The 27,499-nt window shown below is 30.2% G+C and overlaps 2 protein-coding genes across 2 annotated transcripts; both read left to right on the top strand.

Moving 5' to 3' along the window:
- The first annotated feature begins 223 nt into the window (after positions 1 to 223).
- LOC129919928 (putative inorganic phosphate cotransporter) lies at positions 224 to 17,507 on the top strand. The gene is made up of 4 exons (XM_056001040.1): positions 224 to 935; positions 15,745 to 15,881; positions 15,944 to 17,017; positions 17,077 to 17,507. Exons 1-4 carry the CDS (start codon positions 908 to 910, stop codon positions 17,281 to 17,283), a joined length of 1,446 nt encoding a protein of 481 aa, XP_055857015.1. The 5' UTR covers positions 224 to 907; the 3' UTR covers positions 17,284 to 17,507.
- A 3,329-nt stretch (positions 17,508 to 20,836) lies between these two features.
- LOC129906045 (putative inorganic phosphate cotransporter) lies at positions 20,837 to 23,053 on the top strand. Its single transcript, XM_055981665.1, has 4 exons — positions 20,837 to 21,191; positions 21,278 to 21,420; positions 21,495 to 22,574; positions 22,635 to 23,053. The coding sequence occupies exons 1-4, from the start codon at positions 21,125 to 21,127 to the stop codon at positions 22,815 to 22,817; spliced, it is 1,473 nt and encodes a 490-aa protein (XP_055837640.1). The 5' UTR covers positions 20,837 to 21,124; the 3' UTR covers positions 22,818 to 23,053.
- The last annotated feature ends 4,446 nt before the right edge of the window (positions 23,054 to 27,499 follow it).

Here is a 27,499-nt window from a genome sequence, read left to right as displayed (position 1 = left end):
TCATAGATATACCACTTCAAAAAGATTGATTTGCCTATTTCTACCAGCTCAAAAAACAAAATCGACAATTTCCAAGTAATTCAATTTGTTGAAAAACATATTGGCAACACTATCTCCAATAAAACAAAATAATCATTTGCTGGTTTCCATCTAGTATACACTAAGTAAAGTAAGTATCGCTCTCATACCAAAGTCAAAAAGTCGCTTCGTCAACGTCAGTAGTAGTCGCTTCTCTCTTATTGTTATAGCCTCGTTGCTGCTAGCTATATTGCTGCTGCTGCTATTGCTGTGCCTGTTGCCGCCGCTGTCGCTGCTGCTGCTGCTGTCGCGCCGCTTTGAGTTGCGTCAAGACTCTCAACAAGATCCATCCATAGAGTGGCTACTCAAAAAAAGAATAAATAAAGTATCTGCGATAATTATTCGCTTATGATCTTTCATTCTTTTCGGTGTTTCTTCTATTTTTCATTTATTTTTTTTTTTTTATTTTCTTGTGAATGGAAAAAGATGAGTGTTAACGTACGGTGCCATTTGTAATCTTCTTTTTTTAACAAAAGATTACTGAATTCCAATACTTAAATTTATATTTATTTAAAAGCAACAAAAAAGGTTCCTCTTTTTGTGGAGTGTACTAGTGTGTGTCGTTGTGGTGGCTCTTCCTCTTTTGTTTGCATTTTGTATCGGGAAAAGTTTTTTTTTTTTTTTATTTCTTATTTTTCAAATAAGACTGATAACGCTAGGTCGGTTTAAAAGCGCCACACCAGAATAGATACGCCGGCAGTTCAATTACTGAAACGACATTAAAAGCTACCGCGAGAGAATAATTTCGTGAAAAAAAAAACGGTGATCTATTGCATTTCGGAATTTTTTTGAAAAAAGCTTCAAAATTTTACCTACACAGTCGAAAACGATGGTCAAAAATAGGAGATACGAAGGAGGTAAGGATAAAAATAAAAACGTCCTCTTTTATTCATTTTTTATTTTTTTTTGAAAAACACACGCTTTTGTTTACCTCGAAAACGATCAACCTCATTTTTGAAAAATAAAGTGATAAATTCTCAGAGAAAATTGCCTCCAAGTTTGAGGAAAGGAATCGGTAGTTGGTGTTTCTTTTTTGTCTGTGTTTTTTTTTTTTTTTTTTTGCTTTTTCTACTTTTTCTTTTTTCTTTTTTTCTATTTCGATTTTATTTTTGGACAACAAAATAGAAAGCATACCGCACTAATTTTCTTATCAATTTTGTGAATGTGATTGTGCAATATTATATTTTACTAAAGTGTATGTGAATTATATTGAAACTGTTCGTTAATCGTAATGCGCATAAAACGTGATTGCCAAACGTGATTGTGTGTTACTCAAGGACTAATAAAAAAATATGCGGTAATTTTCCTAAATGATCGTTAAAAATTTATAATATAAGTACCAACAAAAATATAAATTCCAAAACAATGATAAGTGCTTAGTTGTAACATAGACGAAACAACAAACAATTTATACCTACTTGTAGATTCTTTAATTGACCGAAATTATTTTGACACAACATGCGTCAGATGGGTGTTCTTTTTATTTAAACACCATGTACTTAAAAACCTGCTGAATGACATATCATAGCAAAAGAGACAGACAAAAGAAAGAAAAGAAAGACACAGAGAAAAAAAAAACGTTTTAAAAACGTGATAATATGAGAGAGACAAAAAGCCACATGTGTGTTCTGTGTTGGCGTTTAAACTGGTATTTTATGCACAACAAAAATGAATTTAACACGTGTTTTGAAGTTTATAATATTTTGTTGAAACATGGAACGCGCCGTAAAGTGAAAATAAAAGACTGATGACAGAGCGAAAAATCTTATCAAATCAAGTGCATACGAGTGCAAATTTTTGTAAAAACAAAAATTTAAATAAAGTATGAACAAAATAGTTTAATAATTGTGAAACAGATCTTTTGATAATTTATATGTCAAAGTGACATTATGAAAGGACATTAAAAATGAAAAAATAAACTAAAATAAAAACTGATAAGACAATTAAAAATATGGATGCTTCGAAATTGTTGACGTTTAAATGTTAAGCTAAGCGATGGAAACTTAAGTTCATATAAGCATCTTATTTGCAATTTGTTATCGCATTTCTACACCGTTGTTGTGTGTTTGGACTCTTTTGCATATTTTGACATTTATAGCTCTGTCATAAATTTCTATGTGATCGCAGGGGTGCCACTTTATTGCACCTAAAGTTTATGATTTAATTGTTCTACTCTACCAATTAGCGATCAGAGTCTTTAACCAAAAAACTGACGTAATAACGCTGCACATAGGAGTATTTTCATCAAAAACCTGGCCATAATTATTTTTCGTGGTTTTTGTTATTATTTCTGTTTAAAATGAGTATTCCTACAAGAAAATACAATATAAACCTAGTTTTTGTTATTTTTATTTTTTTACCAAAAACTAAAAAAATTGATTAATGGCCTGTACTCCGCCTGTCGACATTATTTTTCTCAAATTTTTTTCGTCATCCCTAATACGCAATTCTCAGTTTCTTTTCTCTCTTCCCCAAACTTAATTAAGATCACCCAATATAAAATACACTAATAACATCAGTAAATTTAATTTAAAAATAAAACACGTTGCATAAAGTAAGGAGTATTTTCTATCAGAAAGTAAAAAACTAATTGACCCTCGATTCTCTAAAGAGCACCTAAGAGCACCCAATTTTTGTTGCATTGTGTTAAAGAATATATAAACTAACTCATAAGTTTCAATTCATTGCAGAATAACGGGGTATACTAAAACAAAATCATTAAAGTTCAAATAATAACTTACCAAAAATATCAAGTTTTTAGATACTACTTCTAAGCCCGAATTAAAATAGAAAAAACCATCTAACATTTTCAAAACTTTATTAATATCGTTAATAAATAACTGAAGAAGAATTCTCCATTTAAATTTTTTTAGATTTCTATCACAACACTTCGATATCGCATATAGAATAACACTTACCAAAATACTTCGGATTCAACTAAAAATGAGGTAGATGTAACAGTTCACTTTGAACTCATTTTTTTACAAGACACGATCGAAAAACAAAAAAATGAATGCAGCATATTGACACATGTTTATTTTGCACCCACTTTGCCAAACTTTTTGGTGTCAATTTTGATTTTCACAAAATAAACTTATGACCAGGTTTTTACTGCATATACTCCTATGTGCGCTGGTTAGTTGGCCAATATTACAAAAAAATTATCTGAATACTTTAAAACAAGATATCAAGCGTAGAAGATGAATATTGCACAAGATTTGTGCTTGTGTTTAGAATTTTATGTTTTGGTTTTCTGTTATGTTTATTTAACATACTGTAAAATTAAGTTATATAAGGAACTTTTAATAAAATAAAGTTTTTTTTTTTGCTAAAGAAAAGTGACAACTGCTTTAAACTTTTGTGAAGCAACGTAACGACAAAGTACAGAAAGTAAGATGTTTAATATCATATCTTTTACAATTTGACGTAATTCTTCGGTCGTTTACCTATTGTTATAAAATTAAATCATAGTAGTGGAGAAAATTACGAATTACTGTTTTAAATAAACTTCCAAAAATTGTTTCTCTACATTTTGCACAGCTTTCGGAAATAAGCAACTTGTTCTACTTTCACAAAAAGCAGTATATAAACCATGAAAGTATTTTACTCTTTCTCTTGGTTTTTACGACCTAATTTTTGCATTGTTAATTTTCGACGGCACGATAACAACCTATCTTTGCAACTTTGTTGTAATTTGATGATTTAAGTAGGGATATTAGCAGAGCTGATAAATACTAATTAATTTCTAGTTATCGTACGAAAAACAGGGCATATATCTGATCGTCTACGAGACGAGGCAACCATTTGATCCGAGCTTATGTATGTGAGATAACACAAAGCTGCGGATCGAAAATATTAAACTAAATCCCAAAGAAACGACAACTTTGTACCAATTGTATTAAATACGAGAACCTACATACATACAATATCTCCTTTCCTAAGTTCTTTTGGAAGTCGGTTACTTCTTCAGTAATTTTTTTTTTAACATACTTTTTAATTCACTTCCTACGTACCTACTAAGCTTTCATAATAGTGCAAATATTTAATTAACTTCTTTCATATTTTTATATATTTATAAATAAATTATGTACTAAACAATTTAAATGTGTTTTTCCCGATTTCATATTTTTGTCGTATCCGAACCCTTGTTACCATTAAGAAGTAGTTGCAATTTATGTCCCTTTGGCTAAAACTTAAAATATTGTTTTATCTATAGAATGAAGATAGCCTTATCTTCCAACTAAAGTTTGTTTTATCTTATAAACGAAAGATAAAAACAATTGGAACCGTTTATTAAACAAATATATTAATGACCCACAAGTTCCTTTCAATTAAAAAAACTACGCCTTTAGTATTTTTTTTTTTTTTTTTTGAAGTGGCAACATTGATGACGAATTTGGTTAAATGTTTGTTTACACTCTTCTTTTTGTTTTCTTTTTTTTGGTAAAAAAGTAATAAATTATTATGATTTTTCAGAGTGTTTAATGGGCACTTTTAAATGGGCATGGACACGTTTTGAACACGTTTTTAAAAGAAACAAAAAATTGTTAATTGATTTATGGAATTCTTTTTGCTGTTCAAATTCTTTCAGAATTCAAAATGACTAACAATGAATTCTGGAGTGGAACTCCCGCTAAATGAGGAAATACATGTACACTTTAATACTAATATTAAATCCTTATCGGCAATAAAACAGTTTACGAGTAGGTATTAAACAAAAGAACTAATTAGAAGTTACTCTGCTTTCTCCAACCTATATAAATATTAATTTAGGGGGATTTTTTTTCACAAATTAATTAATGGATTGAGTGGATGATGCATCCAGGATTAAAATTCCAATGGCGAAGATTGAAGGTGTGAAAGAAAAAAAAGCTTTTAAATTCTGTAACTTTAACAGATACTAATAAACGTGGGTAGATTGTAAGCCAAACGAATGAAATTATGTGTCATATACCATTGTACTTTGAATTCTTTCTTTTGCAATATGAAGATGAACTAGCGTGCAAGTTAAGGATTTGTAAAAAAAAAAAATTAATTTCGATTATCAATCAGAATACCAAACAAAATGTTAAAAATTTCAGCCTGTTTCTATTTAGAGCTATAATCTACAACCCATGATACTTTTTATCATTTTTAATACATTAAATCAGATGAAAATGTCAGCTTTTTAAGAAAGAAACAAGTTATTTATATCATTTCTGATAATATTTAAAAGAAAATAATCATTTTTATCAAAAAACAAACCCGACATCGTTGGAAAATTTTAATAATTCAGATAATTTAGAACACAGAACCAGCTATCAATCGTTAAAAAAGTTTGACTTCGCGAGCTTGTGCCATTGCTTGCGTGTGATTGATGAGATGGTTTAACTTTTCGGAAATAAAAAAGTTGAATCATTGAAATGCAAACAAACAATTTTGGCGTATGACTAATATTGCACATTACGAGTTATTTCTAAAAAATAATACAAATATTTTGAATTTTGTTTTGTATTATTTCGGTAGACAGTTCCATCTTGAGTTTTGGACACCTATCACTCACTCATCATAGTAATTTTCAACAGACTTTAATCAAAAAAATAAAATTATTTACTTAGCATCTTAAAAGAATTCTAATTTCGTGCGCAAATCTAAAAGTAGACTTTTATTTATAGTATAGAAAAAGAGAAATTGTTTGTTTATGGTTATTATTATATACCTATTGTCAATTTAGGTAAAGATATAGTCAGATGTCTAAGAATCCGAATGATAATTTAGATTACTCATTTTCTATTGACTTTCTGTCGTACTTCATTTAAGTTTGTTATAAATGTTTCTTGTAACCCGCAAAGAGAGTAGGTATTTAGTTTTCTTAATCTTAAATTTGTTTAACACTTTAGCTTTTATAAACGTAAGCGTAACGTATGAGACATCTATTCCGTATGATTTACTTGGTCAAATAAATTATATTTATAAATATATTGCTTGCTTCCATAATAATTATAGCATCTCTCTCATGCGAAAAATTTTCAAAATCTAATAAACTAATATTCACTTCCTAGAATAATTTATTATTTTTGATAAGAATTTATTATACGAGTACCTATAATAATTCAAGCAAATAGAGTATATATTTTACATTTATATAATAATAGCTTTTGAACATGCTAAACAAAATTTGATAAAACTATAATAAAAGTAATACAAACAACAAACACCGCAATATTAAATTAAGAAAAGTTTTTTTTTTTTCATTTTTGTTGTATTCTTTTTGAATTAAATAGATAGTGATTACATAAAAAATTAGTTATTTTATGCCATACATATGTAATTATCAAGTGAGGGTGTATCTTCATCATTTGATTATAATAAAATAATCATTTGAATATCAATTTTTGTTCAGTCTACTTACACAGAATATTTTAGATTATTTAATCGTGTATTTGGTTATTCCTAATGTGTTTCTATCTATCAACTATTCAGACTATTAAAACAAAAATAACAACATCATGTTGGAATTGATAATAAACTTATTTGATTAATTTCAGTAAAAATAGTTTGTAGACGTAGACTTATACTCGTACACCAACATGTGTACATAAACTATCAGCTGGATGAAAATTGTTGAGTTAGCAAACTGATAAGTTTGTTTTTAATTTTCAAAAGTTCTATACATAGGGTCGCCTTTGGGACATTTCAATGTCAACGACTCTTTTTTGTGACTTGTATAACACACATTCAATTGACATAAATTTAACAATCCGAACGACACCCTTTTGATGGCGGAATATCACCACGTAGAAACAGTCAATGAGATACGAAATGTTGAACAAATTATTATACTTCTATAACACCCCTTATCGGTGTTTTTTTTTTTTTTTTTGTTTGTGACTGAGATGACGTTCTTAATTTTTCACTTGAAACTTTTTGGGAATCAAAAATATGTTCTTTGTAATAGTTTATTCACCTAACAAAACTTCGCAAACTTTTTTAACAAAGTTTCGCAATTCCGCAAACTTATCAAAATCACATACGAAACAATTAAATAATTATTTTAAAATTATCTCTTTTCACCTTCGATCTTTTTAATAAAATAAACAAACGATGCCCGTTAAAGGGGATTCTACATTGAGAGCTGAACATAATGCGTCGAACGTCACTCGGCGACTAAAATGACAGCTGTCAAAAATGAGAAATATATATATGGGAGTCGCCGATCGGGAACAGAATGCAGTCGCTTGTCGCTCGGCGATTCGCTCAAAAGTTGAACTTTTTTCAACTTGGTCGCGCGACGAGTTTGACGTTTATGTTTTTTTTCACTAGCTGCATTTTTTTTTTAACTGTTTCTTACTTTTTTTTATTCTTCTCAAGTGGTCGGTGGAACTATTTGTTTAAAAAAAAGAATAATACTAAAAATATTGAATTTTTCATCAAAAGAAACGATTTTTTAAAGGACTTTTTTTTTTATATGGAATTTGACAGCCCGTCGCGCGACTGCATTCTGTTCACTTTTTGGAAAGCAAATTTATTGACAGCTGTCATTTTAGTCGCTGGGCGACGAGCGACGCATTCTGTTCAGCTCTTATGTCATTTTCCAAAATTATTGTCGTTTTCCAAAATTCAAGGAGTGACACTCCTAGCTATATAATCACTCCAAAAGGAGTGATTTCAGATTCCAAAATTGAAAAAGGAGTGAATTTTTGGAGTGAATTCTTCACTCCCATAATTTTGAAGGAGTGACGGAGTGATTACCAATACTTCTACATTTGACTTCATGGACTGCTTGTCAAATTGTTGGGTGGTTGTTTTAACTTTTTTTTGTGAAGGAAATTATATTTATTAACAAAAAAAATTCAATAAAGTATTGTAAAAAATCACTAAAAGTGAATTTAAAAGATTGTGTTATTATTTTATTCACTATTTCGTATTACAAACACATGCAAAGCAAACGTCAAATCACTCCACTTGTCAAATTCTTAGTGAACAAATTCCAAAATTGTACAAAAAAGGAGTGATTCACTCCCATAATTTTGGAAAACGACATATGTGAGTGAATCACTCCTTTTTTGTGCAATTTAGGAATTTGTTCACGACAATAAATAATAAATAATAAATAATAAATAAAATAATAACACAATCTTTTAAATTCATTTCTATTGATTTTTTACAATACTTTATTGAATTTTTTTATAAATAAATATCATTTCCTTCACAAAAAAAAAAAATTAAAACAACCACCCAACAGTTTGACAAGCAGTCCATGAAGTCAAATGTAGAAGTATTGGTAATCACTCCGTCACTCCTTCAAAATTTTGGGAGTGAAGAATTCACTCCTTTTTCAATTTTGGAATTTGAAATCACTTTTTTTGGGAGTGACACTTTTTGAATTTTGGAAAACGACATTAAAGATGCTCTTTAACCAGCAACACTACCTTACTTGCAGACTAAAATGTATCAAAAGATCTGTTTGTCAAATAAAATTTCACCGCATTTGGCATTTCAGCAACATTAACGAAGTAGTTACATGGGCAAAAAAAGTGGATATCTCAAATTTCACCAAAAATTTGTTATTGATTTTAAACGAAATTTCGCCACACCCCTTTTCTTGTTGTTGATGCGACATTTCTTTTAATTCACAATAAAATCTTAGTATCGATAAGGCAAATAGCAATTCATTGAAATATTGATTATACTTTGTCAGATTTGTACGATCAGTAGATTAAGGTTTTCTTCTACTCATGCGAGTGCTTGACAATTCTAAAAGAACACATGTCATTAGTACAAAATAGGAAGATACACTTTCTACCTGGCTCTGGGTTTAATAAAAAACAATTTCTAAATTTTAGATTGTATAATGCTGATGAAATCACACGGAAGTATATGAAATTTTATAGCAACATAATATTCATTAGAGCATGACAAACACTAGTGTTTCTCTTTATCATTTGAGACAATCAAAGTCCATTTAATTTATTATTGGTATCTTTTTGTTTTGGTCTGAAGTTAAACACTTTAGTCAGCTTTCAGATTCATGTATTAAACTTTATGATGGTTAAAGGGTAAATTTACAACCCGGTTCCTTAAAATTCAGATATTCCCAAACGTTTCCATTGGAAAACCCCTAAAAAATTTGTGTTTTTATAGCGAATAATGTAAATTTCCATTAAGCATGTGGTTTCTTTTAGATTTGCAAGTCATCAGGCAAAAGAATTGAATCTAAAGCACCTTTTGATGTTAAGTGAGATCATTCATAAAAAAGGGGGGTATATAATCGTTGGGTATAAAGTCATTGGACCCAATTTCCATACTCATATAATGACGCCACTATTGAGCGAAACTCTATAAAATAATAAAATGAAAAAAAAAAATTAATTCACGTTCCCGATATCTTTTTCGATATATTATTATTTTTATTATTTTTTTTTTTTGTTTATTATTCTTTGGACTCGATGAGTTTAGATTAAATTAGCAAACACGTTGATGATGAATTTTTGTTCGACTGGTCAGGCCGAATGGAAAATAAAGTACAGTCTTCATTCTTCGCATGGAGATCATAATATCGTTATATATTTGTTATTTGGAATTTCTAGCTAATTGACAAAAATTGGTTATTGAAAGATTTGATAGTTCTTTTTATTCGTTTTATACAATTTAATTTGCTTGATTGAAAGCCGCCTTATATTATTCAAATGGCCGTTTTTTTTTTTTTTGTTGGCATTTGATTTATTCATTAAAGAACAAATTTGCCACAAGCAGCAATTAATTAAGAAACATTTTTGGACACAATAATTGCGCACCTAATACATAAACTTCTACTAAGAAACTACATCATTTTCGTATAGTCAAAAATTCAGTACACTTCTCATAATGGTTGATTCAATTATGCTGTTAAATTTTTGAACTTCAAATTGTCTATTAGTCAGACCTTTGTATTATATTTCGGGACAATTTTCAAGAGTATAATTTTTTTTATCTGAAGATTGTATCTATTTTAAATTCAATTAAAAGTCAATTAGCTGACAAACTGCGAAGTTAGAGGCTAACGTAATAATTTGCAAAACAAAAATTGGAAAAATTCAGATTTTGTTAGAATTTTTTATGTGAAATAGGTAGAATACTCAAGCAAAGTATGAGTAAATCATTTAAATTATTTTGCACTTTTGAGATAATTACATATACCAAGTTCTTTAACACCTGATGCATTAACTTTAGCCTTGGAAATGTTTACTTTAAACAAAAAACTGTGGCAGGTGAGAAAAACCAAAACAGCTGAAAAAACTTGATACCTACTTTTTTTTCTTAAATATCAACGTGTCGATTCAAGTAGTTACAGAAACCAGAAATAGAATAAAAATACTTCTACCGTTATCGTCTGTCTATTTGTTTTATAACAATAGACAGACTTAATTATAAGTAACGTTTTTCAAAGCGTATGTTGTTTAAGTGTTTGTTAAAATATCTCTATCAACAGTAGCAATATCAATTAATGTTCTCTTAAAAGAGAATAATTTATTTTAAAATATTAAAATCATATTGTGATTTAATTGAAGTAGGTACCTATCTACTATTTGTCAATACGGAAATAAACCCACTGAATGGCATAATAAAGCATTTTGTTTAAAAGATTAAAGGTCAATCACAGTGAAACAATCAGAATACTTGAGCATATACAATGAAATACAATTAAAAGCAAAAGTGCATAATTGTGAATTGTTGTTGGTGCATTAACTTTTAATTGGGTAAATATTTTGTTTTATTTTTATTTGACTTTTACATATTAATATCAAATATTTGTGTCGTTCGGATTGTCAATACTTCAAGAACTCAAGTTCCTTCAAAATCTAAAAATAAGTAAAGATAAACGATTCCATTTTTTTTAAATTGAGAGCTTAAGTGTTTGTTAAAACTGTACTTTCCATTTTATTCAAAAATATGGACTGCCTTACCATTCTTAAGCTTTGGGCAGGGTTCCCAGGTTGAGGGGAAAATCACCATTTTTGTCGATTTTCTTCGACGAAAGGGATAAAATAGGGGACTGGGATAAAAAAGGGGAAAAAATATCTAAAAGGGGAAAAATTTAAACTCACAAAAACGTTAGGGCCTGGCTACACAGTGTTGTGCCCAATCACGTTCCGATTCACATTTTCTAGGAACAAACGTCAAAAAGGAGAAAAACCTCACCCCTCTTGCCTACAACCTGACTGGATAGGCGATTGAAAAATCACCGTGTAGCCCGGCACTTAGACACAATCTTTGAACAATAGAATCAATTTAAATAAAACTTAATTTCGAAATAAACTATCGTATTCCACGCTAAGTGGATTTTTTAATTTGACAGCTCTACTAAAAACTAGGGTGCTTCCATTTTTTAATTTACTCCTCAAAATAATCTGTACTTTTGTAGGTATATCAAACGAAATTTTCAATAAAAAATAAAAGTACAAAAAAAATACTTATACATTTTTAAGACATCGTTGTTAAAAAAGGCTGCCTTAAACGGCATAAATACTCTATGATTTACAAAAATACATTAAATATAGAAATTAATATCCATTTTTTATTAAATTAGCACTGATATTTAAGATTTAAGCCTGGTACGCTGCTCGCGCTAAATTTTAGCCGATATAAAATCTCCATACAAGTTATCGATAATTTGTATGGGATCCATTTTAGCTCAGATAAAATTTTTCGATAATTTGTATGGGAGCTAAAATTTAGCGCGAGCAGCGTACCAGGCTTTACCCTCAAAATAAAATTTATGAAGTAGTTCCATACTTCATAAATTTTATTTTGACTGTTTTTGTGTGAAGTAGATCCAAAATTTCGGAAGTAGATTTCAAAATTAAACTTTCAGCACATTTATTTACAAAAATTTATTCTAAAAAAATTATTTTTCAACAAAATTATTTTTCTTTACTTTTTTTATTATGATCTTTTCCAAAAAACGGTTAATTCAGCATAATCTTAACAAATTTTTGATCAGGAATTCTTCAAAATCAGTCAAAATTACTTTGATGAACTTTATTTATATCTTGAATTCGAAGAATAATTGACCTCCATTCATCTTTTGAGATATCAGTTGAGCTTTATTTCTCAATGCCTCGACCAGATTTAAAATTGAAGTTAAATCCCTTTCTCTAAATTTATTATTTGAAAAATATTTTTTCAATCAAGAAATAGAAGTAGATCCTGAAAAAGAGAAGTAGGGAAGTAGATTTTATTTTTTTCCCAAAATCGAAGTAAATCTACTTCGATCGAAGTAAAGTCCGAACCCTGCTGGGAACCCTGGCTTCGGGGCCAGCTGATCAGTCAAATAACCATCCGTCAATTATAGTTCTGCCTTAAGGGTCTTACGCGTCCAATGTTAAACACTTAAGGAGCACTTTTAATTTAAAAATACGCACTGCCTTATCCTCTTTACCCCTATTAAAGAGCTGACTGCGATAACTCTTATGTTTACGGAGTCTTTTAGAAATTGACAATCATAGCGTAAGAGCGGTCATGGTCAAGACCACAATTAAGTTTTATGAGTCATCACAATGTTCTATATTATTCCTTAGCCTCTTAAGGTATGCGCGCTAGAATAATACTAGAATACCTACCTACTAGTTATTTTTTAAATCTGGCAAAACATTTAAAAAAAACTTGTAACTAAAACTATTCGTGTAGACGCCTTTCAGCCAGTTAGCGAATACAATCAATATAAATAACATGCATTTTATTTTAAAGAATCAGAAAGTACCTACCTACGCAATTAATCAATATTCCCATTAAATTAAACTGCTACTATTTATTAATATTGATTTGTTATTGTTTGAAGTCATAGCTACGTTTCACTTTTAGTGACGCCAACATCCTACTGCTATTTCTTTAATTGTTATTAATTGTATATTTGCATTCACAATTATACTGTCTACCTTCGTAAATCGTAATTTAACTTATGTCTCCTTTTTAATGTTATTTCTATAGACCACAAAATGACAGTTACATTAAGAAAGTTTAAAAGATGTTTTTGACGTTTATAGACGACTAATTTTCCTTACTTTTTTTTGAAGTTATACTTCTATAAGGGCGTTTTATACGAGTTAAATTTATAGTTTAGTTAACGATCCTAAAATTTCAAAAGCCACTTTCACAGTCGAGTAGATAAGTGGCAGCAATTAAATGGGCAATATTAGAAACTTGAGTACTGACTACTGACTTTGAAATTGTTAAAATGTTCACTGCCTTACCAATCCTTAGTTTTATTCTATTACAATAGATAGACAAATAAATTGTAGGTATACTAATGGTCAACTTTTATCAAAATGAGAAAAAAACACCTAATCTAAAAAAAAATTATTTCAGACTGCAAGTTATACATATATTTTTAGTTTATCAGTTGTTTACAAAATTCTATTAAAATATTGTTTACAAATTAAATTACAATAAAAATGAAACAAAACTTTTGCTTTAATTTGAACGTATTGTAAAACCATAATTACTAACAGACATTCATTTTTTTTTTTTTTTTTGTTTTTTGAATACCAAGTTTTTGTTGTGAGTCACTAAAGAAATATCAAAGTATTTTTAATTACTAATACTGTCATTAGATACGATTATTGTTGTGTACCTAAATCTTATCTATAACCGTTTGTTAGAGTTTGTAGAATTCTTAGAAGTCGTTCTCTTCCTGTCAAGCTTATCGTTTTTCTGGTCCTCGTTTAGAAAGATGTGGTATCTACGAGTATGTTACCTACTAATTTGTTTTATAACTTCTGCTTATAAATATTTAATCAATTTAAATAAACATCTTAGCTTTATGTCACTTTAATTAATCACTATGTGTAAAGAGAAATGTCATATTTTATTTTAAATGTCAGACAATATAAATTGAACTATGCATAAACATTGAGCAAACAATAAAGTTTTTAAACTTTCCATGAAAGTATGGCGCAGTTAAGAGTTTATTTGCATTTAGGTAACTGTTTTTGGGTCTGAACGATTCACCGAATAATTTATAGTCAGCGCGCTTGTGAAGTAGAACACCCAGCTGTCAGTTGTAGAGTTAGCCAAAAGTTAAAACCTTGACAAACTGACTGAACTATCGATCAATCAGTTGATGTATAACTATCGGAAAATCGATTTTGGTCAATAGCTAAATTGCATACTCAATCATTTGACATGCAATTTAGGTAGGTAGTTGTATCCATGCAAATTTTTGATAAGGATCGATAAATCAACAAAAAGTACTTATAGTTTCTGTCAACCGGCACTTGACTTGACACGTCACTTCTATGGATGTTCATCCATCAAAATCAAACTTTTAAGTTAAATTTTTGGCACGTGGGTACTTATTGGGACTGAGGCAAAATTTTGGTGTTATGATTCAACAGAATATGGTTTAATGCAAATGACGCTTGTATAGAGTGAAAATATATGTAAATACTATTTTAAGAAAATCTCAAAGGATTAACTAGTGACCATAGCACCATCTAGTTATCATTATTGTAAAGCAGTTTTGTTTGTTATAGTGTATAAGAAGTATAACTTCAATAGAGTCTTTTTATTTAACGCCACTTCTCAGCAAATTGATGTAAGGAATCTGTTACTTAAATTTTGTATTCGCTATGTATAATTAATTTAACATTTACCAAAAGTAATGCAAACCACGAAGCATTTGATAGTTTTGTGAGAAAATGTATGACGTATAAAAAAGACATAATTGAACCAGAATTTTTTTTAGATCGTCCTAAAAGTGAGACATAGTTCAAACAGAGTTTAAGGACTAGTTACATTTTCTTTACTGTTGAAATAAGATATCGCTGATCTAAACAAAATCTAATGGAGAGTGGAATTTGACTCCAATTAAGTTAATAGTATGGAGATGAGAGGTTTTTTTATCTCATGTTTTGATTCAAAAGAGCCAGTTTCACACTGTGTTTGTTCCCAAGAAGACTCTCCGATTTGAAATTCACGGTTATAGATCTATTTAAAAATGGTACATTTAAGTGGTTAAAAGCATGGGATTCCTGCTGATAATATTATAAGAAACTCAAGTTAAAGCTACCCTACCAAAAAATGTTGCTTCTATAAAGCTTTACAGAAGCAACGGTAACATCTATATTCTATAAAGCTTCATAGAAGCAAAATTTTTAGTGTGGTAAGATCCTGTGTTTGGTTCACTTGCACTTTTGTGTCTGATCAGATTTCAAAAGAAATTATGTGTCTGTTTTAAACTGCTCTTTGTGAAATGTTTCTTGCTTCTTATAAGATAATAAGCTTTGTGGTGATTTTGTTAAAAAACAAACCATGAGCTCATAATATAATTTATCTTCTTAGATTTGGAAGTTAATTTTGTGTTAATGCGACGACTGGTCGATTATGTTTTAGATAGTTAATTCTTTTACTCACGCCATTTAAGTTCTTAATCACAACAGAACAAAAAAAATGCTATTATCTAATACAATTTGTATTCTTTAATTAAAAGTCATTAGCTGCTATCGATGTTATTACCTCTGATTTTCTAAATAATAAAGGCAACTTCAAATTAAGATATCATTTAGAGAAAAGATACAAATTATAAATGATTTCATCATTTTTTTTAAATTGCCAAATAATTTCATAAATTTTTACGCAACTGTTTCACTTGATATCAAAAGTCATAAACTATTATCAATGATAAAATATATTTTTTATTTTTTTCAGAATCCTTGTTTGGAACGAGGCATTTGCAATGTTTTCTATGTTTCTGCTGTTTATCGGTAGCATATGCCCTGAGAGTGAATCTCTCAGTGGCCATTGTAGCGATGACGGATAAAAATGCTTCCAATATGAATTTTGAGGTAAGTTCACACTTTTCACCCATTTCGAGTGACAGTTGATGGAATTCTTTGTTTTTTTCTAGGAATTCGAGTGGGATGAACAAAAAAAATCACTCCTATTGAGTAGCTTCTTTTGGGGCTATGTTATCACTCAAATACCTGGTGGTCAAATAGCCCAACGTTATGGCGCCAAATTTGTTCTTCTCTTCGGAATCTTGACATGCTCTTTAATGGCATGTCTAACTCCTATTTGCGCCTCTTTCGGTGGATGGAGACTAGTTTTTGTACTGCGTGTCATTCAAGGCATGGTCCAAGGATGTGTTCATCCTGCAACGCATGCAATGTTGGCCAAATGGGCGCCAGTTGAAGAACGTGGAGCATTGGGAACCTATTGTTATTCAGGATCACAATTCGGAACTGTCGTTATGCTTGCCACTAGTGGTTATATAGCTCAATCTTCTGCTGGTTGGCCAGGTATCTTCTATATCTCGGCAGCTTGTGGATTTGTTTGGTCGATTTTCTGGGTGATATTCAGCGCAAGTACGCCAGCAGATCACAAAACAATATCACCCGACGAGAGGAAATTCATCGAAACATCCTTGGGACAATCGGAATCTACGCATAAAACTCACTTGAAAACACCTTGGTTAAGCATTGCCACATCCTTGCCATTCTTGTCGCTCATTGTTGTACATTGCACACACATGTGGGGCTTCTGGACACTATTGACACAAATTCCATCCTACATGAAGAACATCTTAGGAATGGATCTCAAAAATAGTGCCTTACTCTCTGCCTTGCCATACACCGTTATGCTATTGCTAAGCTTCTTCTTTATATTCCTCTCCAAGATTGTGGCGAATAACAAGAAAGTATCGCTATCGTTCAATAGAAAGTTCTTTAATTCTATTGGTCATTGGATTCCAATGATATCGCTGATAGCTTTGGGATATGTTACAAAGGAACATACAACATTGGCAGTTGTCTTACTTACGCTGACCGTGGGTATTAATTCAGCGACGTATTTGGGTTTCCAGGTGAATCACATAGATCTCTCGCCGAACTTTGCTGGCACATTGATGGGCATTACAAATGGAGCAGCGAATATAATGAGCTCCTTAGCGCCTCTTGCTGTTGGATTTGTGGTCAATGATGAGGTAAGTTACTAAAAAACCACTCAAGATTGAGTCTTTTTTTAATTAATTTCTAATTTCAGAAAAATCCAGGTCAATGGCGAATGGTGTTCTTCATAGCAGCTGGCTTCTATTTCTTCGGAAACTTACTATTTGTCATTCTGGGGAAGACAAATGTCCAGAGCTGGAACTCTGTGGAAGATGAAGTTGCCCGAAGACATTCGAAAAGGCTCAGTATGCTCGATGTCGAAGATGCGGCTCATGAGTTAAAGAAACCAGATGTGAGATAGGGGTTGCCAGCAGTTGTTTATAAGAAAAGCGTAAAAGACTTTGTTATTGTTGATAGGTTAGGTTTTAGATTACTCGTATAGAAAAAAAAAGGAAACAAAAAGTTATAATAGTTTTAAGAAAAATCCCCATAAGAAGACAATGAGTGGTAGTTACTATAACTATCACTCAAATAAAAAAAACTCAACTAATGAGTTTTTTTCTAGTCTTTAGTGAAAAAAAACAACAAATAAAGGAACAACAGGGCAATTTATATTTAATACATTTTTTTTAATTAATAAAAATAATTCTAATGCTAAGCCGTGTGTGAAGAACAAAACTGTGTGTGTATACAGTATTTTAGAAATACAGTTTTTTTAAGAATAAAAAGAAAAAATGCATGTGTGAAAAAAATATAAGTACGTAATTTTTTCTTAGATAAATTTGAATGTTTTTAGTAGAATTTTCGTACATAATTTAAAGAAAAAAAAAAATACATTAATGATATTTTAAATGTAAATAATTTAAATATTTAGCTGGTAAGTACTTATGATGTGAAAGATTGTGCTTTTTTTGGAGAGAAAACAAATATTTTGGTGCCTTTGAAACATTATGAAAAAAAATTGTTGAACATTTCTGCTGTATAAGACAATAATTGAAAAAAAAACAATCCAATTTTAAATTAAAATTACAATTAAAAAAAGAAAAAACAAACATTAAAAAAGAATAAAATTAAAACAAACAGGCCAACAGAAAAATTGATTTTTATTTCAAAATTTTAAGATCTATAACTAACTTCTATAATACAAGATACATAAAAGTAAAGGACCACACAGGAAAGGCATGCGGTAGGATACAGGTACGGTATGGGTATTTATATAAAAAAAATTCCACACTGGAACGTCAAAGATCAAGTGTGAAATTGTTTTCATACAATTACCCTCACCGTATTCATATCGCTACCGCACACATTTCCGGTGTGGTCAAGCATTAACAGTTCTTTATTATAAGCAACGCATATGAGGAAACTGTTTCATTTTTTGTGAAGCAAAGGAAAGTTTTAGCTGATAAGTTATTTTTCAAAAAAAATGTTACGCATACACCACAGTGACTGGTTAAGTTCAAGTTTTGTAAATTGGAAAAAAACAAATTTTTGGTTGATTTAATACTGAAAATAGTTGATTTCGTCACACTAGATTGATTCCTCTAGTTGTTCATTACAAATTAAAAAAAAGCTTTTCAAATATTTTTAGTTTTTCATTCTAAAAAGCTCTCAAATATAGAAAAATTTTCAATAAAAAACGAAACAAATTTCATTATTTAATTTTCAAAAAGCTTGTACAAAGTTAAGGATTAAAACCAATAAACTTGAGAAAAAACATGAAATTTAATTAAAATAGACACGATGTTAATAAGACTTATGGCTTCGGGCGAATTTTTATATCCACACCTCGAAATTGATTCTCCCGTGGCTTGGGGAATTTTTTTTTTCGGTTCACGTTTGGGTTGTGCAAATTAAAGAGATAAAGCATGTCATTGGAACAAACATTAAACTGGCAAATTATTCTGTTTGAAGTTTCTGTTGAAATGATATAAACATCATCCTGGTCTAATTTCGCTAAAGCGAAATGAGGCACAGTTGGCTTTTTTTATCAACATAAATGGGCTTTATTTCTTTTCACGAAAGAGAAATAAAGCCAATAACTTTTGAGAAAATTGGGTTTATTTTTCTTTTAATATAATTAAAATAAGGCCAAATTTTGAAACTTTGTCTTATCTTGGGCTTATAATCTTATGGAATACTTTGTACGTTAAAACGTCTTAACTTTGCTTATGGTTCCTAAAACTCAAAACGCATTTTTCTGGAAACACAGCTGGAAATTTAAAAAGAATTGACTCTGTTTGGAAAAAAAATTAATAAAAATCAATGGTCACCCTACAATAACGTGCTATACCTTATTGGAATGCCAAAAATCTCGTATTTTATTGAAATTTTAAATAAAGCCATTTTATGGCATAAGGTGTGTTTTTTATTACAACCGGGCTTAACTGGACAAAAAAAAAACGCATCGGGGCTTAAGCCTAGTACGCTGCTGATGCGAAACGAAAAATTTTCAAGTCTCCAAAGTCGACAACGAAAATGCTAACGAAAAAATATCATCGAGTATTGTCAAAAAAAAAATTTTTTGAAAACCATCCGGCAAACCGGACAGGCCGTCGGACACCATCAGATCAGACCAAATGGCGGCTGGTCTGTCCGGAAAGTTGGTCAATGTAAACCCCCCTAAAGAAAAGACAGGTAATTTTTATGACAGAAAGTCAACGCGTTGATAGATGACAGCTTTCGTTGATAAGCATTAAATGTCTTTATCACTATGTGATTTGACCGCTAAGAAAAAAAAAACAAATTGATAAGCAAAAGGCATTTATGTAAATCTATTAATGGGGCGTTTCCACTTCTTTATCATTGGTCAATTTGTCAATTTGTTCATACAATTTTAATTTTAAAATTGTGTTAAAAGGTTTGTGTTGTGGTTCGGGAAAGGCGCAAATAATTATAATTATAATTTATACTATTTTCACATATTTTTATAGAGGCCTCTTTTTTTATCAAAATCCTCTTTTTGAAAATCTGCGAAGGTAGCCCTGCTCCTCACCAACCCAGAACTGACATAAGCTAAAAGTTTTCAATAACGGCCATATTATTCACTATTTTAAAAAATACATCTGGATGTAAAGAAATTGAAATGTCAAAAATAAATCCAAATCCATGATATTCACTATCACACAGACAAAAAAAAATAGTACTTTTTAACTATTTTTTTTTCACTATTTTCATAGTTAAAATCTTGATAACTATTTTGGATTTGGATTTATTTTTGACATTTGGCAATTTTACATCCACATGTATTTTTTAAACAAGTGAATAATATAGCCGTAAGTAATAGCCCTGTTCCATTCGAGGTGGTAATCTACTTATATTACCTAGATGTTTTGGTCAATCTAGTACTATCATCTACTCATACTCTCCTTCCCGAGTAGATACGATTTGTATTGAATTCGTTGAAAGTGCGTTCCATCGGAAATCGCTAGTAAACTACTAGTAGTACTCTGCTCCTCCCAAAGGAACAGGGCTAATAAAATAAACTAAACAGATCTAACGTCATGGTGTCAAATTGCCATAATTTCAAAATGGCCGATGAAATTTAAACTTTTTTGAACTTCAAAATTTTCAGCAAAAACAAATTTTTTTTACAGTAACCTAAGGAAAATGTTTAAAATATGGCAGTCTAAATATATTAATTTATGCATGAATTAATTAACTTTTCTTTTTGTTTCATTTCCGCTACAAAATATTTTAAATATGTATGTATAACAAAAAACTGTAAATGTTGCCTTTTAAATTTTATTTGTTTCCATTCAAAGTTTCTTTTCCTACTGTACCGTCGATAAGTAAAACTTTGTTGTTTTCTGTCGATAATACAGTGCAACTCCTGAAATCAACACAAAACAGCTGTTGCGCTTTTTGCATGTCTTTTCTGTTTTTTTTTCTTCTTCTTCTGTTTTGATTATTTATTTATTTTTATAATTCGATATCTTTGTCGTCGTTGTCACAAAAATATGTCAAACGTATAGATATGTGCGCCAGGCTTGCTTTGTAAAAAATATTTAAATTCGAGTCAATTTTTAATATCAAATTGCCTTTTGTAATGTAAACAGCAAAAGAAAACCAATCGCACTCCACACTCCGTTTTTTTGTATATATTTGCATTTATTTTTTTGTTTTGCTTTTTTCCATTCCAACAACACATTCCCAAAACATTCCTTTTGGAGGAGAGATAAGAATAAAAAAGAAATTAAAAAATGCCAATTTCATTGTGGGATTGGTTCCCGCGATTCAATCGACGTGGTTATCAGCCTTTAGGACAAAGTAAGTCACAGATACATTTAATTATGGCATCCTCATTTACTTAACAACTTTCTCTCTTCAACTTCTTATGTCATTTTGTTCAACAGATACCCAATCCAGTCTCGGTGCAAGACACTTTCAATGTTTCCTTGTATTTTGTGGCTTATCTGTAGCTTATGCATTGCGCGTCAATTTGTCTGTTGCAATTGTCGCAATGACCGATCGGAACTCAACCAATCCCGAATTCACAGTAAGTGCAATCAATGCAAAACCATAAAAACTTACTCATTTTTTTTTATCACCAAATTGATTCATTTCCTTTAGGATTTTTACGATTGGGATGCCAAAACAAAGTCTCTTCTTCTTAGTAGCTTCTTTTGGGGCTATGTAGTGACTCAGATTCCGGGCGGGTTCTTAGCTCACAAATATGGCGCTAAATTCACTCTTTTCACAGGCATAGCAGTTTGTTCTGTCCTTGCTTTGTTGACTCCTCTAGCTGCCGAGATTGGTAGTTGGCGACTTGTGTTCGCTTTGAGAGTTATTCAGGGTCTATGTCAGGGAGTTGTATTCCCCTCTACGCACACATTCCTATCCAAATGGGCTCCGGCGGAAGAACGCGGACGCCTAGTTACTTATTGCTACTCTGGGACACAGTTCGGAACAGTTGTCATGCTAGCTTCTAGTGGTTTCATTGCGTCGTCTTTTCTCGGATGGCCAAGTATCTTCTATGTTTCTGGCTTTGCGGGAATTCTATGGGCATTTGTTTGGGTGACATTTGCTGCAAGTTCACCATCCGACCATAGAACAATATCAGAAGAAGAGAAAAGATACATTGAATCAGGAATGAACCAACCAAGGGACAATCGGAGGACGACGGTTCTCCCAACACCATGGTGTAAGATAGCAACTTCACTGCCATTCATCTCGTTGCTAATTGTCCATTGTGGCCAAAATTGGGGTTTCTGGACACTATTGACAGAAATTCCAAATTATATGAAAAATGTCCTTCAAAAGGATATCAAGAGCAATGCAATGCTCTCGGCGTTGCCATATTTGGCAATGTGCTTGCTAAGCTATGTGTTTATATTCATATCGGATTTCTTAAACAAGAAAAAGTACTTGTCCTTGTCTGTTTCGAGAAAGCTATTTAATAGTATCGGCCATTGGGTGCCAATGGTGGCACTGATTGCTTTGGGATATGTTACAGCGGAACATAAAAAGTTGGCAATTGCATTGCTAACTATAGCTGTTGGTGTGAATTCAGCAACATATTTGGGCTTCCAGGTGAATCATATCGATTTGTCGCCTAATTTTGCGGGAACTTTGATGGGAATTACGAATTGTGCAGCCAATGTTATGAGTATTGTTGCTCCATTGACTGTTGGAATCATTGTCACAGAAGAGGTAAGTTTTTCCACTGGGATATCAAAATGAACTTATTTATCTACATTTTTCTCTTTTTAGACTAATCCCTTGCAATGGCGATTGGTGTTCTTTATAACTGGTGGATTTTATCTCGTTGGAAATGCATTATTTTTACTTTTTGGTAAAACTGAAGTGCAACCATGGAATTATCCAAGTCCAAGGGAAAGACGTTCAAGTGATCAGGATGCTCTATTGGATCCAAATGGTGCTCAAATAATATAAACTATTGTAGTAAGACGGAATCTCTCTAATTGTTTGTCTATATAGAGCATAATTGTCAATTATTTGTATTAATTTCTATTATTATAGTATCGAGATACTTATTAAATAAAATTTAGTATGTAATCATTATTATAACTAAACCGTCTATAAAATAATACTAACCAAACATTAGTAATTGGTTTTGTACAGTGTTTATAGGAAATAAATGAATTCACAAATGTTTGTATACACTTAAATTCAAGTAACAATAGTAACTTTTTTTAAAAGTTTTTCAGTATTACCCAAGCATGATATAAATTACTTCAGTGAATTTGAACCTCATGACTATACAGCAAGGAAAACTATAAGCATAAGCATAGAAGCAAAGAGGATTATACAACATTTTTCTAGACAGCCATAGTTTTAAAGACTGTTGCATGTATCACCCGAAAGGAATTAAAAAAAGATACGATTTCACCCAAAAAAAACTCGTTACCAATATTTTGGGAGAAAAAAAATTGTAGCAAAGCTATAAGAGCATAAAATAAATCTTAAGAGACCAAAATGTTTGGCTAACAAAGTGGCAGAATATGGAATTAACGTTTAATTTGCATAAAATAAGGAAGTTTAAAAGTTGCATGCAGTCATGAATTTATGGAAAATGTTGTTGATGCAGTATTAGATTATTTCAGTGTATATTTTAATGCTGAACCCCTTCAGGCCAGTTGTAGCATGAATGTGCAAAATTTTGAATTTATATTTCCCAAGACATTGTATAAGAAGGATAAGAAACTAGAACCGAATCGTTACAAGAAATTCAGTTAAAGTTTTGCATTTGGCATGAGAACCAAGAATCGACGAAATAGTTCATTCAAAAACTCAAGATAAAAGAGTATATTTTCGGGAAAGAAGCAAAAGTAACTTAGCTATATTTTATTTTGGAGATGACAAAAATTTAGTCAAATTTCCGTGCGTAAATTACGATAAGAGAACATTATGTGCGAAAATAAAACTGAACAATCACTATTTTGGATGCGCGATAATAATTTCTTTTATTTGGCTATTTCTGCATTTATCTGAACTTTTCTTCATATTTGAAGGCAATTAAATGTCTGAGCTCCAATAGATAGAATTTACATTCCATCGTCTAATCAACGTGGCACCGCGCCGTGTCGTAAAACTGCTTTATAAATCCGGTCCAAGTCATTCATATCAAAGGAGATAATAAAATGCAATCTATCTTATCTATTTTCTTTTTTGTTTAACAAAAATAAAAAAAACACAAAAAAGTATCTTTATTCTCTTATTATGTTTTTTGTTTTGATGACTCTTTTTTATTTTTGGATTTGAATCGATGGTGTTAATTGTTAATAGTAAAACATAATAACAAGTTCACATACAAATGTTCTTAAAAATAAAAATGTGCTCTCCAAGTTTAATATTTAAAATAAACAATAATTAAATTAGGTACTCGTATAGACGGTTTTCTGAGAAGAGAGAAAAACAATTCTATGAAAATGATAATTCAAAGAAAATGACAGTTACTTTATTAAACAATACAATAAACAATTCAAGTGAAAATGAAATTTTCATAGAAAGTAAACGTAAAACGTTTCATATTTACATTCCTCACTCCTATTAAACTTTTTGCCACTTGTTGCAAAAGTGCCAAATTAAACATATTTTGAGGTAGTTCCTTACATAAATATAATTTTGATTTTCAAAAATAATTTTATTGTTATTGCACTTTTTTCTCAAAAAAAAAATCATCCGAGTTGAATATGAGTGAAAAAACCCATATCGTGAGTGCGTGACGCGCTCAAAGTATATAACTAACTCCATTTTACCAAATTTTACACGAGAGTAAAAAATTAACTTCATATTTTCAATGTTAGCAGTGTTATTTAATCATGAATAATTTTATTTATTTTTAATTATGAATAAAGTTGGAACTTCTGGTTTGAGGAGTTGTAGTATTCACTTATATCTAACAAATTGCATCAAAATCTTATTTTCGAAAAAAAAAAAATTGGATACATAGGTACACTTTTCCCGCGCCAAAATATGATCTTAAAATTTCCAAATAGGACACATTTAAAACTTTTTTGTTTTAAAGCTAAAATAAGTTTAACAATATATTTTTAATGTAAATTTTGGTGCTTATCTTACGATCCTCGGAGTGAGTAGTTTTGAAAATCAGGTGGACCTATTACCCACAGTTTCTTCTTACAAAACTAAAATTAGGTTGTTAAATTTAAATCGTTGTTTACTGGTTATGTTGATGAATTTCAAATCGCAGTATTAACTTTAAATAATTTTATCATTACGATAGTTTTGTATTATTTATATAGCCGGCCTTAAATAATTGTTAATGGAACGTGGCAGTAATTAAACTTAATACGATTAACGATATAACTTATCTATATTACAAAAAAAAATTTGTATATCTAGAAAATAATAAACGGTATCTGTCATTGAACCATTCTATTTACGATATGAAGGAATGATAGGGCAAATAAGGGATTCGTTAATAAAATCCAACTTGAGATAGCAAAAACCTAACAACTACATTCTGAATTAATGAAGAAACAAGTGATTTTCTTGGACGTTCGAAACTAGATTTTTATTTGAGGCGTTCAGAATAATAATGTGTCAAGTCCATTTGAAATTTGTGCATTATTTTGAACTTTGAGAAGTTTTTTCTCAGGAACTATAGGAACTTTTGAAATAAATGTTTTATAGAACAATAGCCCTTTATCTCCAGAATATCTTTTTTTCATACTGTTTGCATTTTGCATTTTTTTTTGCATATTTTGGCATATTTTGGAAATAAATGTATGTTTTTCGTGCATATTTTCCCAAAAATTGCCAAAAATAACGAAATTACGCGCTTGAAATTTTTGACTAAAAGTGACTGGAAGTCAATTGGAAAAAAGTCAAAAACGTAAGCAAATGCTGTGCAAAACTGACAAACCAACGTTGTTCAAATTCATAAAAAAATTAACTCTAACACGATCGAATGATAAATTGGAATTTTTTAGAGTAAATATTGGACAATTTAATTTATTTATTTTTTAAAGAAAACCCCAATAATTCCAAAAGCTACATCTTTAAATTCGGAAATGGTTCCGTATAGGTATAGATTTTCATAAAAGTTACGTTAAATGTTTTTATAAATTTAAAAATATATTTATATTTTATAAATTCATGTGGCTTTAAATTCATATTTTAAGTTCATATTTCCTATTTTTAAGATCATATTTTAAGTGCATGAAAATACTACTATCCCTACTCATGAGCATGTCGATAGCTCAAATTTTAGTAAGTGAATGCCTGAAACATTCAATTTTAAGTTGGATTATCATTTTTGTATTTACATATACATATCTCCGAAATTGGAGCAAATACTCGGCAATCAGTTCAGTCAAACTTTAAAAACGAGTGTTTTTATTATTTTTCGGCATTAAGACCGAGTTGCCAAATACTTTTTTCTTGTATTTTAGAGATCGATTAACATTTTTTTTTTAGATTGATGAGAGTATGAGCTAAAAATGCTTTTTTTAAAGCTTTTTTTCTACATTTAAACATGGTAGATCTTCAATCATCAAGCTATATTAATAGTTTATTTCATTATCTAAGTCCTTTCGTTTGAATAGGGTTGCCACGCAGAAATTCCCATTTAAAAAGAGTCAAATCTAATTTTTTCCATTTTCAGTATCACATACCTAATCTTTAATTTGACACCAATATTAATCTCTTACTTAAAGAGCTGAGTAATTTGAAGGTCATCAATACCAAATCGTTTGATGTTTGTATCCGACTTCCTCCTGATCACATTAGATCTTTGTGATTAAATCTTTTACCAGATTTAAAATTTAACAATTAACTTATTATTACGCTAAGTTACTATTACTATTACTACGCTAAATTCCTTTTCCTTCAATACCTTATCAAAGAATAATAATATTTCAAAATAATTTGTCATCAAAAAAAATAAAAATAAAAAAAAAAATAGTTTGTTGACCTACAAGTCTATATATATCATTAATTTCACGATTAGCAAACGTAATTTTAAGAATGGAATTTTTTTAAAAACCATTTAATAAATTAATTACCAAAAAAATATCTCATCTCGTCAATTAAATTTTCAAAATAGCAACAAATATAAAAACCAAAAAAAGAACTTTATACATTTTATACATTTTTTAAATATTCCACCAATAACAAAAAACAATCTGGATCCACATAATGGGATCACCAATGTTCTTTGGTTATCACTCAAAAGAGCACCTAATTGTTTTATTAATTACTCATGATTTAGCAATTGGTCTGACCGAGAGCCATGGCATTATTATTATCTGTCTTTAATAAGATTTTTATTACATTTCTTTAAAAAATTATTACTGAAATCCTAATCATAGTATTAATAATGCTAATAACAATAATAATAATAATAACACGGGAGTTATCAGTATCACTTTCATTTGGTATGCAATTCAAGGTAAGTCTAGCCTTCAGCCCTTAAGAACCTAGAACAAAAAAAAAAAAAAAACTATTATAAATTTTTCTACCGGCATAAACTGTCGACTTACAGGTATTTTTATTTGAACGTGTAAATATTGAAATAGAATTTATACAAAATCTCACCTAATACAAATTAATGGATATTATAAAATCTTAATTTTGTACGATTACAATAAAAA

The sequence above is a fragment of the Episyrphus balteatus genome, chromosome 1 (assembly GCF_945859705.1).
Source record: "Episyrphus balteatus chromosome 1, idEpiBalt1.1, whole genome shotgun sequence".
In the NCBI taxonomy this organism is placed as follows: domain Eukaryota; kingdom Metazoa; phylum Arthropoda; class Insecta; order Diptera; family Syrphidae; genus Episyrphus; species Episyrphus balteatus.
The sequence above is the reverse complement of the archived record's forward strand: the minus strand, read 5'-3'. Positions and strand labels throughout refer to the sequence as shown.

What these genes read in the sequence shown, in the direction of transcription:
- LOC129919928 (XM_056001040.1), top strand. Translation starts at nt 908, where the DNA reads ATGGTCAAAAATAGGAGATACGAAGGAG. An exon ending in AAATAGGAGATACGAAGGAG is followed by an intron (nt 936 to 15,744) that starts GTAAGGATAAAA and finishes TATTTTTTTCAG; the next exon opens with AATCCTTGTTTGGAACGAGG. An exon ending in GATTTGTGGTCAATGATGAG is followed by an intron (nt 17,018 to 17,076) that starts GTAAGTTACTAA and finishes TTCTAATTTCAG; the next exon opens with AAAAATCCAGGTCAATGGCG.
- LOC129906045 (XM_055981665.1), top strand. Translation starts at nt 21,125, where the DNA reads ATGCCAATTTCATTGTGGGATTGGTTCCCGCGATTCAATCGACGTGGT. An exon ending in CAACCAATCCCGAATTCACA is followed by an intron (nt 21,421 to 21,494) that starts GTAAGTGCAATC and finishes CATTTCCTTTAG; the next exon opens with GATTTTTACGATTGGGATGC. An exon ending in GAATCATTGTCACAGAAGAG is followed by an intron (nt 22,575 to 22,634) that starts GTAAGTTTTTCC and finishes TTCTCTTTTTAG; the next exon opens with ACTAATCCCTTGCAATGGCG.